The sequence below is a fragment of the Anabrus simplex genome, chromosome 1, assembly GCF_040414725.1.
Source record: "Anabrus simplex isolate iqAnaSimp1 chromosome 1, ASM4041472v1, whole genome shotgun sequence".
In the NCBI taxonomy this organism is placed as follows: Eukaryota; Metazoa; Arthropoda; class Insecta; order Orthoptera; family Tettigoniidae; genus Anabrus; species Anabrus simplex.
In genome coordinates this window covers 601,331,228-601,345,363 of record NC_090265.1, presented here as the reverse complement: position 1 = coordinate 601,345,363, position 14,136 = coordinate 601,331,228, and the positions used below count along the sequence as shown (strand labels likewise).

Below are 14,136 nucleotides of genomic sequence, written 5' to 3'. Positions count from 1 at the left end.
TATTCCCCCTCCCCAGGTTGAAGTTGCGACACCAGCGCTGAACAGACGACTCGTCCATCACATTGTCTCCATACACCTCCATTAATTGGTGATGAATATCACAAGGTCGAACGTTTCGTGCATTAAGAAATTTAATCACGGTCCTCACTTCACAACTGGCAGGTTTCTCAATTCGTTTAAACATTTTAAACGATCGCAGATACAACACAGTCAACGCTAGCGTCACGCAACCTCGCACAGAGCAGGCAGACAAGCCACTGACGCGGTCTGACCTTGCCCAGCGGCTACCCGAGTCGTCAGCGCTTCATGCGGCACTAACGGGTACTACTTTCCGGATGGCCATCTTAAATAAAGAACACTACACTTTAGATACCTGACCAACAATTTGACAAGAATTATATTACCAAAAAAAAAAAAAAAGTAAATAGAATAAATAACACAAAAACTTTGAAAACATTGAATTTGAATGTTTGGTATCCTTGTTATATATTTAACCAGCAAATTACATGATGAAAACTGCAATTGCATAGGTATGCTAAGTACAGTGCTATATAGATTTAACACTAATGATAATATCAATGTGAAAGCTCCAAAGTTCCTTGGTGCAAGAACTGCATCACATCACAAAAGTGAAAAAAAGAGTAAAAACTTTTTTTTTTTGCTAGGGGCTTTACGTCGCACCGACACAGATAGGTCTTATGGCGACGATGTAGTAAAAACTTTAACAAGATGAGATATTATATGCAGATGTGCCAAGTTTCAAACGTAAAAAAAATCAGGAGACTTCTAAGACATACCACGACATGTTAAGATGCATCACTGATGATGAAACTTGCATAAATTCAAGAATATTGAACAAATTATCAAAAGAATTATGAGTGTGTTGTTTGTAGTTACGAGAAATTTTTGTGATTGGAATTTCACTTATTCGCGCCTTAGTGCCTAGCTGTACTTTTTTCAGTACTGAAACTATTTGTTATCATGTGTGTTCTTGTGTTATGTGCATGGGGCGGGTGTGGTGGAGGGCGAGTAGGAGGCGTAGGGGAAGGAACTGAGGGCGGAGCAATAAGCGCTAGTGTAACGCGTGGAGGGTGAGTAGGAGGTGTAGGGGAAGGAACTGTGGGCAGGTTGTTGGATACTGACCTAGCTTGTGGGGAGTCTCTGTGTTTTCGAGGTGGGATTTGTGTTTGTTAACATGTTGGAAGGTTTATAATTGAATATTTTGAAGATTTTACTATTCTCTGATTTGAGAATTTGTAGCAATTTTGGCAATTGCTCTATCAACGGGCTTTTTATTTCAATTGCATCGTTTAGGTTATTTTCTTTATTGAAATACTGATCCAAATGAATATAAATGTTCTCATATTTGGTCATTAACTTCCCTTTCTCGATCCTTTTTGTTATTTTGAGATCCCTATTGTCTATTGTACTAAAATGGTGGCCGGTCTCTTTCATGTGATTGCCCATTACGAAATATTTATTATGTTTTAATGCATTATAGTGTTCCATGTATCTTGTAATAAAGCTGCACCCAGTTTGGCCAACATATGAGAAATTACACTGCGTACAGGTTAACCTATATATTCCAGATCCCTGATATTCATTGTTATTTGAATTAACTGTATTATGGTTGAAGAAAATATTTTTATTAGTGTTATGTGTCTTGAAAGCTACTTGTAAATCTTGTTTTTTCAAGGAATTTGTAATTTGGTGAATCGCAGGTTTGGTGTAAGTGAAAGTTGCGTATTTAGATTTTTTAGTCTTTTCTGGAGTAAGATTAGTGGCCAACTTAAGTTTTATTTTGTTAATGATTCAATTTACCATCTCTGTTTTGTAACCATTAGTCAGTGCTAGTTCTTTTATGAATCTACGTTCTTTCCTTAAGTTAACAGGAGATAAAGGTATGTTGAAGGCTCTATAGACCAGGCTGAAAAAGGATGCCTGTTTATGTAATTTCGGATGAAGGGAATAAATTTTTATTGTAATAGGGGTGTGTGTCGGTTTTCTGTATATCTGGAAATCAAATCCTAAATCTGTACGTGTTAACATTCACATCTAGAAAATTTAATGAACCATTGTTTTCATCTTCCTTGGTAAATTTTATACAACTGTCTACCTTATTTAAAAATTCTAGAAATTTTGTACTATTATTTTTTCGGTGGTCTATTATTACAAATGTGTCATCCACGTACCTCATCCTAAGGCATAGCCCCTCTATATTTGGTTTAATTTTAAATTCTTCCAAGTTATCCATATATATATCGGCCAGTATCCCTGAGCTAGGGTCCGCCAGAGCAAAGCTTAATTGGTGATGAATTTTATTATTGAAAGAGAAGTAGTTGTTACTCAATACAAATTTGAGTAATTTAATAAATTCTTCTATTTATAGCTTACTTAAATTGCTATATTTGGATACATTGGATTTTATTATTTCGACTGTTTCATTAGTAGGTATGTTTGAATACATGTTAGTGATATCAAACAAGATTATTTTCTTTGTGAAGGGGCTGGAGGTTGAACTTTTAAAATCTTTCACAGAATTCTATCGAATTTTTGACTGACAAAGTAGTATTATACTTGTAATGTTTTTTTAGAAATCGGTGTATAAATTTTGATGTGTTATAAGTGGGGCTATTCCTGCTATTTATGATTGGTCGGATGGGTATATTGTTTTTATGTATTTTGGGTAGAGCCTTTGCCTTTGGTATTTTCGGGTTCATGTTTATCAGTTTCTGTTGATCTTGTTCTTTAAATAAAATATTAGAATTTTTAAGGAAAGATTTTAAACTTTCTTGGATTCTGGTGATCAGATCTTTGCTCACCACAGTATAGGACTTATCTGAGAAAAACTCTTCGGTTCTTTTAACCCTTTCCAGTCTAACGTCGAGATGACCTCGACATCATGGTTTATTGTAACTGGTCCAACGTCGAGGTCACCTCGACATTATGTTTAGTTCTATTTAAGAAATTATTTATTGAAGTTCTTTGACCTGATTGAGATCGATCGATATCCTTGAAGTTTCTAGAGCAAAATTTTGTGCACAAAGGAAGCCGTTCTGTTATCTCCATGGAAATAATACGAGATATAAGTAGCCGTGTGTCGTCATGGTTACCCGCGGCCTGTCAGCTGTGTTTTGTTTACATTGAGTAGTGTGCACACGTGTTGCACTAGGCGTGTTTATCTGTGAATGCGAACTGTCTCAGTTAAATTTGCGATATAAAAGTGGCAAATATGAATGAAGGATAAATACGTATGCACATTTATTTAGACAGCAGTGACAATGATTATTTATTTGAATTCGACGAAGAGTTTAGAGAACTGTCAAGTGAAGATGGAGGTGTAGTGAACTCCAGCACTGGAAGTGAAACTTCAGCGACTGGACCTGTGCGTAAAAAGCGCGGAACGATCCCGGACCATCATATGCTGTTTCTGAAGATTCAGAAGAGGAAGTTTCAGTAACTGCTACAAAAGCAAGAAGATGCACGAAGGTAATGGGCCGGGGTGGAGGAGAGGATACGGCACAGGGCAATGATAACGCTTCTCAGGTCAGTGTTGATCATCTGAGTAACAGTGATGCTGAAAATATTTCTGCACATACAAATGGGAATGCAAACAACAATAGTGTTTACCGGAATGTAACATTTCATGATAGTGAGCCTTCTAGACTAAGTTATTCATCAGGTCAGGAAACTAGAGGACCGCAGGTTCCTCCTAGCTGCATCACGCCACTTCAGTTTTTTATGTTATTTTTCACTCCTGCACTGATGAGGTTTGTGTAAACCTGTAAGTAACTCACTAGACTCGTGTTTATGTAATATAATAATCATAATAATATTGTCATTATAGTTCTTAATAAAGTTCTGAGTTTAATCTGACTAGGTAAAAATGTGCAAAATTAATTCGAAATTATTTGATAGGATAGTCAGCTATGTGGGAAACGACATGGAAAGAAGTGTGATTGTAGCAGGAGATCTGAATTTGCCAGATGTAAATTGGGAAGGAAATGCGAACGACAGGAAGCATGACCAACAAATGGCAAATAAGTTAATATGGGAAGGACAGCTGATTCAGAAAGTGATGGAACCAACCAGAGGGAAAAATATCCTGGATGTGGTGCTGATAAAACCAGATGAGCTCTATAGGGAAACTGAAGAATAGATGGTATTAGTGATCATGAAGCTGTTTTTGTGGTAGTTAAAAATAAATGTGATAGAAAGGAAGGTCTTAAAAGTAGGACTGTTAGGCAGTACCATATGGCTGATAAAGCAGGCATGAAGCAGTTTCTAAAAAGTAACTATCATCGGTGGAAAACGGTAAATAAAAATGTAAACAGACTCTGGGATGGGTTTAAAGAAATTGTTGAGGAATGCGAAAACAGGTTTGTACCTTTAAGGGTGGTAAGGAATGGTAAAGACCCACCTTATTATAATAGAGAAATAAAGAGACTAAGAAGGAGGTGCAGACTGGAAAGAAATAGTTAGAAATGGCTGTGGAAGTAAGGAGAAATTGAAGGAACTTACTAGAAAATTGAATCTAGCAAAGAAGGCAGCTAAGGATAACATGATGGCAAGCATAATTGGCAGTCATACAAATTTTAGTGAAAAATGGAAGGGTATGTATAGGTATTTTAAGGCAGAAACAGGTTCCAAGAAGGACATTCCAGGAATAATTAATGAACAAGGGGAGTGTGTATGTGAAGATCTTCAAAAGGCAGAAGTATTCAGTCAGCAGTATGTAAAGATTGTTGGTTTCAAGGATAATGTCGAGATAGAGGAGGAGACTAAGGCCAAAGAAGTAATAAAATTTACATATGATAACAATGACATTTACAATAAGATACAAAAGTTGAAAACTAGAAAAGCGACTGGAATTGATCAGATTTCTGGGGATATACTAAAGACAATGGGTTGGGATATAGTACCATATCTGAAGTACTTATTTGATTATTGTTTGGTCGGAGGAGCTATACCAGATGAATGGAGAGTTGCTATAGTAGCCCCTGTGTATAAAGGAAAGGGTGATAGACATAAAGCTGAAAATTACAGGCCAGTAAGTTTGACATGCATTGTATGTAAGCTTTGGGAAGGCATTCTTTCTGATTATATTAGACATGTTTGTGAAATTAATAACTGGTTCGATAGAAGGCAATTCGGTTTTAGGAAAGATTATTCCACTGAAGCTCAACTTGTAGGATTCCAGCAAGATATAGCAGATATCTTGGATTCTGGAGGTCAAATGGACTGTATCGCGATTGACCTGTCTAAAGCATTTGATAGGGTGGATCATGGGAGACTACTGGCAAAAATGAGTGCAATTGGACTAGACAAAAGAGTGACTGAATGGGTTGCTATATTTCTAGAAAACAGATCTCAGAGAGTTAGAGTAGGTGAAGTTTTGTCTGACCCTGTAACAGTTGAGAGGGGAGTTCCTCAGGGCAGTGTTATCGGACCTTTATGTTTTCTTATATATATAAATGATATGAGTAAAGGAGTGGAATCGGAGGTAAGGCTTTTTGCGGATTATGTTATTCTCTATAGAGTGATTAATAAGTTACAAGATTGTGAGCAACTGCAACGTGACCTCGAAAATGTTGTGAGATGGACAGCAGGCAATGGTATGTTGATAAACGGGGTTAAAAGTCAGGTTGTGAGTTTCACAAATAGGAAAAGTCCTCTCAGTTTTAATTACTGCATTGATGGGGTGAAAGTTCCTTTTGGGGATCATTGTAAGTATCTAGGTGTTAATATAAGGAAAGATCTTCATTGGGGTAATCACATAAATGGGATTGTAAATAAAGGGTACCGATCTCTGCACATGGTTATGAGGGTTTTTAGGGGTTGTAGTAAGGATGTAAATGAGAGGGCATATAAGTCTCTGGTAAGACCCCAACTAGAGTATGGTTCCAGTGTATGGGACCCTCACCAGGATTACCTGATTCAAGAACTGGAAAAAATCCAAAGAAAAGCAGCTCGATTTGTTCTGAGTGATTTCCGACAAAAGAGTAGCGTTACAAAAATGTTGCAATGTTTGGGTTGGGAAGAATTGAGAGAAAGAAGAAGAGCTGTTCGACTAAGTGGTATGTTCCGAGCTGTCAGCGGAGAGATGGCGTGGAATGACATTAGTAGACGAATAAGTTTGAATGGCGTTTATAAAAGTAGGAAAGATCACAATATGAAGATAAAGTTGGAATTCAAGAGGACAAACTGGGGCAAATATTCGTTTATAGGAAGGGGAGTTAGGGATTGGAATAACTTACCAAGGGAGATGTTCAATAAATTTCCAATTTCTTTGAAATCATTTCGGAAAAGGCTAGGAGAGCAACAGATAGGGAATCTGCCACCTGGGCGACTGCCCTAAATGCAGATCAGTATTGATTGATTGAAATAATTCAGTATTGATTGAACACGTGAGGCCTGTGATCGCTTCCAAACCTTGGATCACCTGGAAGCAGCAAAATTGTTAAGAGTCCACCAACTTTGAACAGTTTTCTAAAACGTTTCCGGATAAAGAACTTTATGCGACTGTCCAAGCCTCTAACATGGTGGAAAAGAAAAGGCTCAGAACAGAGCTGTCGGTTCTGTATTGTAGGCCAGATTTTAAGAATATTGGTGGGGCAGTTCCACTTCTGCAGTTCATAATTTCTAGTAAACTGCAAGGTACATTCTGCCAAATAACAAAGCTTCTGAAGATATTTGTAACAACACCCATGACTACTTCAGAGCCTGAGAGATGTTTCTCATCACTGAAGAGGATCAAGACCTTCCTGCGGAACACCATGTTACAAGAAAGACTAAGTGCCGAGCGACGTATGGACTTCATTTATCGTCACCGAGCGAGTTTTTCTATATGTTTCTAAATATTTTTATTTTGGACGGGGGGTAGTGGAAATGGGTTACAGCACACAACTGATTTTATGCACTAGCCGCCACTGATCAATGGAGTACACATCAGCACAATCATATCTGCAGATGACACCATTCTATTAGCTGACAATTTTGAAGATCTAATTAGCCGCAATGGGAAGCGTACGAAGAAGTCCACTGTATCGTGGAAGATGGATCAAATAAGCTTGAAGATATTGTTGCTATCAATCGCAAGAAGAAACAATGTCTTCTACTGGATCCCATAGTACATTTTGAGAAGAACACAGCCGGCATCACAAGTGGACAAGGAGAAGAAAGCAGCTTACTGCCCATGTGTCCCTAATTTAAGTGAGAGCTACAATACAATTGCATACACATGAGAAGTAAAAGGCCTTCTCTTTGGAGTCAAAGGAACCTCACTCAATGATCTACATCTACTCCTTACCATCTGTAGAAATTTTTGTCAATTTTATCCACACATTTGTATATTTGTTGTCTTTCAATTTTAAATTTTCTCTTTTACAGTTGGCAATGTTCTGTTTAATGTTTTAGAAATTCGGGTTTGGTATTTATCAGTGTTTACAGACTTCTCTTGTTTTGATGGAAATAAGTATTTTTTTTATCATCTGGATCCATGTGGTCATCCAGAAGTGCAGTTAAGACATCTCATTAAAAAAACACACACACACACTCTATCTCTCTCTCTTCACTTTTCGTACATTTACTCTGTGCTCTCTTTATGTCACATATTCACCACAACAAACTGAAGATCTGTTGCAATGGATAATCAAGCGTAGAAGCCCGACATCATTTGAGCGCCTCCAATACCACTGAACTGAGCAGAGATTGAACCCTACCAACTTGGGCTCAGAAGAACAACATTTCTACCACCTGAGCCACTTATCCAGCTCCTCCTATGATTAGTCCTTTGGAACATCCCCCCTTAAAACCACTACCACTATAAAATAAATTTATAGCTCAAAACATAATTAATAATCTCTTAATAATACAATTAAAAGAATGTTACCTTCTCTCCAAAGACAAAAAATGGATAGGGAAAGTGCTGCTCCATGTTGCTACAGTTGACTGAAGTCTTATGAATCAATGCAGCTTTGGATTCAGTAGTTAACACCTAGGAAATAAAAAAAGTTCCTGAGTGACTTTGCAGTATCAACGAAGGGAATAAATACCTTTTATAAACGTTGAGGGAATTGCTTACCTTTCTCTTTTCCTTGTGAAAACACACATTCGGGTACAGTCCCATGCACATTAGAGCAGTTACCATATCTAATTTTGGATCAGGTCCATGGTAATTGAATACTTGTTGCACCATTGACTCTTCTGGAAACCCAATAGACTGAAGTAGTTCTTTCAGTTGGTTCTAGAAGAAAAGAATGTAAAATAATTTTCCCAGGGAAAGAAGTTATTATCTAAGACAAAGCCTATTCTTCTTCACTACCAGCACTTCAAACCACATAAGAAATATCCCATACAAGGGTACCATGCAGCTGATGACCTCTAAAAGCTACCATTTTAATACTGTGTAGCACAGAACAACTTAAGAGTGTTTTAAAAATAGGACAACTTTAGAGATGGAATAGCCCATATGTATGGCACCAATATGACCCATGGAACCTGAGGTTCAGGAAACAAAACAATATCACTGTTCACCAGAGACTGGATATTTAGTTTCATCACAAATTATTTTTCTTTCTGGCCTTTGCCCAATTTATTAGGGTTAGCACTTTGTGTGGATCTGACACAGTTTTATGCCCAGATGCCCTCTCTGATGGCAACTCTACGTGGAGGAGTGCATTCATTATTGAGTGTTAATGCGATGGTTGGTAGTGCGGTGTGTTGTGTTGTATTGTATTGTACACTGAAGAGCAACTGAATTAGAGACAGGTGCAGTTTTGGCAAAATGACGGCATGGCTGCTCTGGTGAACGTAACAGTTCGGTGTGGTACCTGACTGCAATGTCATCAGACCCTGTAGATCTACTGGCCATGTAACAGGTGAGTACAAGATGGGTAAGACACAAGATCTTGGCACATATGATTACAGCCAGACTGTTAATGCCATACGTACGAACTATTCCATCTCCAAAGTTGTGCAGGCAATGTACTTTCCATGGGCCACTGTCTCCAGAATGTACTATACATCACCCGCGTCAACTACCGTGGATTAGAAAGTGTTGCTGATAGGGGTCACTATCAACCAACTTGGATGGTAAGAGCAGATAAACAGGTCACAGTGCAACAGATTACTCGCAAATTTAATGCTGGATAGCAATGAAGTATGAGCATCCATACCATCCAGGACCACCACCTCGCAATGAGGTACAGAAGCCATCGTCCCACTGGGGAACCAATGCTCACCGCACAACACAAGGCAAAAAGAATTACATTGGCACAGGAAAATCATCAATGAACTCTCAAAGTATAGAGAAGAATCGTCTGGACAAATAACTTCGACAAATGAATCATCGTACCAGTTTGTACAGGCCAATGCCAGGGTACAAGTGCATCAACAAGCACTCTAGGCAATGGATTCTCTTTGCAAGCAGGGTACAGTTCAGGCCGGAGGTGGTTGTATCATCGTATGGAGACTGTTCACGTGGGATGAAATGGGACCTTTGGAACATCTAACAGCAACCCTCACCAATGAACGATATAGGAACTTGCTGTCAGATCATATCCACTCATTTGTTCATTTGCAGCACACTGCACGAGACCTGTATTTAAGATAAGACAATGCACCGTCCAGCCGCTCCCTGATGGTGGTGGAATGGTTTGATGAACACTATGGACATGAAGAAGCTTGCCGGGTCCTAAGGTCACCCAATCTTAATCCTATAGACCATCTCTAGGATACTGTCGAGAGATGTGTGCACTTTTTACCCTGCTCAAAACAATCTCTGTACATTACAGTAGGTTAAAAACAGTAGGGGTTAAAAACAGTATAACTTCCCATACTTCTGGTATCTTGAGGAGCCCTTGTCAAACCACAATGCCATCCATCCATACCATACCATTATCACAGTAATGGGGTGCTGCATGCAACTAGCCAGATATCGCTAATTCTATTGCTCATCAGTGTATCTAGATAAAGAGAAGTGTATTAAGGCGACCATAAACACTCATTCACCGCAGGAGCTGGAGTTCACCTCAAATTTAACACCAAATGAATTACAGTAGAACCCCTATATAGCATTTTTGTATGGACCAGAATTTTTTAACCTTAAATAGGGGTTAACCTTGAAATCGAGGTTTCAGTAGAAAGCAAACTGTTTCCAGAAATCTTTGCCTGTATTGACAAATGGCATCAACACACATTATTTACACAATGACAACAATAAAACAAGGACATACCCACCCTACACACTATACTGCAAATACAACTATTTCTGCAGCACGAATACAGTAGTAAAAAATTGTAGATTCCCAGCACACTACAAAATTATAACACGCACAACATATTTACCCAATGACAACAATACATTGAGCTACAGTAGAAGTCCGTTCAATTTACTCGTTATAACGGATTGTCTTTATATCCGATTTTTCATAAAAGTCGGGGAGAAACACATACACATTAAAATTGGTATGAACCGACAATCAGTTTGTTCAAAACTTGCTTTTTTGCAGATGATATCCACACTACGGCTTACTAGTTTGTTATTTTTCGAAATCCGATACTACGTGAAAGTATACGTTTAATTTCATTCTGAAAATATTACAGTATCACTCCAGAGGCCTCTGTGGCAAACATTTCAGTTTTCTTCTTTAAACCATCTATGCATCGTGAAAACATTTCAAGCACATGTACAAAAATTATGACCACCTTGCTACGAATTTACATGGGAATATTCCGAAATTTAATTAGATGCAAGAAAATATAAGCTATCCTCTGAAATCAGTCATGTACTCTGTCATATCTTAAGATGAATCACATTCTTACTTAATTTCAGCACATAACATTAAAATTAAGCAATCGTTTACTTCAGTGTTTATTTCTAACGAGTTAACAACTGCTATCGGCCACGTCATTTACGCATTTATTACGGAAACTTGTTATCCTCCTTCATTTTGAATTTCCCTTTATGAGAACAGCAGTCAACTGACTCCAAAATAGTTTTCAAATGTTGACGAGAGCTCGCAAGTATACATAGGGAGAAAACTATACTGTTCGATAAACAACGGCATTTTGTGGCAAATGTTTGTTTTCTTATTCAAACAGCGTCACCTAACTTAACCATACTATAAGTATCCTGAAAACACATTCCAAGCGCCATTAGGGAATTGATAACATCTCACTATAAATTTACATGGAAATAGCCTCTCCAACACGAGAAAATATTAACTAACCTCTGAAATCAGTTATGCGCTCTGCCATATCTTGAGGTGTATTGCATTCATGCTTAATTTCAGTGTAGAAAATTAAGATTAAGCACTCGTTTACTAAGCCTTTATTTCTAATGAAATCACAACTGCTATCGACCACATTATTTACGTATTTCTTAAGAAAACACGTTCTCTTCATTCTTCCTTTCTTTCTTTACGGAAAAGTGGTCGACGGATATTACTAATCAACTCCGACATCGCCTTCGAATATCGACGAGAGAACTTGCTACTGGACATAGCGAGGAAACGATACGGAAGATGATCTATCGCATGCAATATAATGGTTGGGTGCATAAATATTGGTAAAATAGCTCATAATAACAGATGCGTCAGTGATAAGGCTCTCGCTGTAACCGAAGGTTAATACACAGTTTAATATAGGGATTTTGAAGGGACATAAAAAACTGGACGTTATAACTGTGTTCTCGTTATATCCCAAACTCGCTATAGCGGACTCCTACTGTACTTTACCTGTACATATTACATATTCAAGCAACTGTCAGCATCTCATTTTTTTAAATAATCAAAGATGGTAGTCTGCTTTTTAGCACCATTGGATTTTATGTCCAAATTGTCCATTTCCAATTGGTTGTCCGTCTATAACAGAGCTGTCAACTAATGGGCACATTTGCATTTCTCTCCACTTCCCGAATCAAGTCCACTTCATCTGCAACAGATACAGTTTTATTTTCACTGCCACAGTCAACTTCACTGTAACAACGAACTAGAGCAAACTGACACAGAGCTGGATAATGCACACGATACACAACACACGAACCGATGTCAACTTACGCAAACTGACGCTATACTCTAATGCTGCGACAGACGTACACACTCGAACAGAGCTCAGCCATGTACTGCATGCATGCAAACAAAGCACTGCGAGTGCTTGAACATTGTGCCATCATTAGTCTTCAGCCGCGGTCGGCTAAGTTCGAGCTTGCTCGTGCTTGTAGCGAGGAATCGATATGGAAGATGATCGATCACGTTATATAAACACTGGGGTCGAGGGTATGAATACTGATAACGGAGGAAAAAAAAAACGGCCCAAATTTTCCGTAACAATGGATGAATCAGTGAAAGGGTTCTTATTGTAACTGAAGGATACTGCACACATTAATATAGGAATTTTCAAAGGGCATAATATATTATTACTAGAGTTTGTGACTTTTAGCATTTGCGATAAATGCGAAATATGCCGAAACTTTGTCAGTGTATGTGCCTTCATCTTATATGACCCGTACGGGTGGTTTTTAGCGATTTCGAATTCGCGATAAAATGCGAAATTGGTTCAAAATGCGAAATTATACAATTTATGCGAAATAGATGCGAAACTCTCAGTTTTATACAAAATAAACATATATTTTTTTAAAGTATGCATTTTTCTTAAAAATAAGATATAAATGTTGTTATTTATTTCAGGAGAAATAATTATTACGGCGCCCACTGCGATCGTAAAGCGGTAACATGCTTTGACGGACACTTCCGTTTTGGTGCACGGAACATCTATAAGTTCGTTATCGCAGTTAGCTGGTCGGAGAGATTTATTCTCTTTGTTTCGCAGCCTAACCGATTGATGTGAGATGATACCTGAAGCTATTTTCTCTGTGTAAAAAGTAACTCTGAGCTGAAATACGGAAAATAAAAAGCACCTCATTTTGCCGCTCGTTGTAAACAATCATGGCGGCATCCAAGCGCGGCATGGATGAGTTTATTCGTAACTGGCTTGAAAATAGTGATGTTGAAAGTGGAAAAGATTCTCTGGAGAGTGAAAATTCTTCATCTTCAAATGACAGTGATGAAAGTGATTCCGAGATGATAGTGCCAATTGAAACTACGTGACAAAACCAGAATGCAACAAGAGCGAGTCAGAGGTCTACCTTTTTTTTTTTCTCTCCTAGTTGCTTTACGTCGCACCGACACAGATAGGTCTTACGGCGACGATGGGACAGGAAAGGCCTAGGAATGGGAAGGAAGCGGCCGTGGCCTTAATTACAGTACAGTCGCAGCACTTGCCTAGTGTGAAAATGGGAAACCACGGAAAATCATCTTCAGGGCTGCCGACAGTGGGGTTCGAACACACTATCTCCTGGATGAGCTCACAGCTGCGCGCTCCTAACCGCACGGCCAACTCACCCGTTGAGAAGTCTAGTAAAATGATACTTGGAATTATGATCTTGTTGACAATAATGTAACATCTAAACCAGTTTTTGAAATTCACTCTATAGTGAGGAGGGGGTTGGGTAATAATCCGAAAGAAATGGACTTAGGGAATGAATATCTAAACCCACAGTTCTGGGATCACGTTACTAAGGAAACCAATACCTATGCCTCTACATTTCTTGCCAATTTATCTGCTTCCCTTGAAACCAGTAATAGTTACGAACAAAAACATTGATTTCCTGTTACTATAGACGAGCTAAAAGCTCACTTTGCTTTGTGTATTCTTATGTAGCCTATGTGATTAATCAAATTTATGTTAAAGTGACGAAAAAATAAATAGTATGTAAGGGAATATTTCCGTTCACAAGTAATGGCAGGCCAAAGGGTTAAATCATTCAATGTGTGGAATTTCTTTCACTGGCTAAAGAGCACTGCAAAGACTAGTCAATCAAACAGCAAATACACTTTCAAGCACCACGTTCATTCTCTTTGTGTGTTGACCCTTGATCTTAGTCGGTTATTCTTGACGTTGGTGTTGAGTAGTAGTTTCGTTTAAATGTACGGTAGCGATTTATTTTATTGTCTATTAGTCATGGGTCGAAGAGAAGTGACGATCAAACAGCATGCCGAAAGTCACAAATCGGGACATATTTATGTAAGGATACAGATGGCCTATATTGATGTGCTGACTCTGCAACCAAAACCT

At 38.3% G+C, this 14,136-nt stretch overlaps 1 protein-coding gene across 2 annotated transcripts in view; it reads right to left on the bottom strand.

Annotated features, from left to right (window-relative positions):
• Positions 1–14,136, bottom strand: part of mle (maleless) — a 278,516-nt gene that overhangs the window by 58,637 nt on the left and 205,743 nt on the right. For both annotated transcript variants that reach the window (XM_067135650.2, XM_067135651.2), the window contains 2 exons: positions 8,084–8,245; positions 7,892–7,996 (listed from right to left, as the gene is read on the bottom strand). In XM_067135650.2, coding sequence (XP_066991751.1) covers positions 7,892–7,996; positions 8,084–8,245 — 267 coding nt within the window. The remainder of the gene's footprint in view (positions 1–7,891; positions 7,997–8,083; positions 8,246–14,136) is intronic.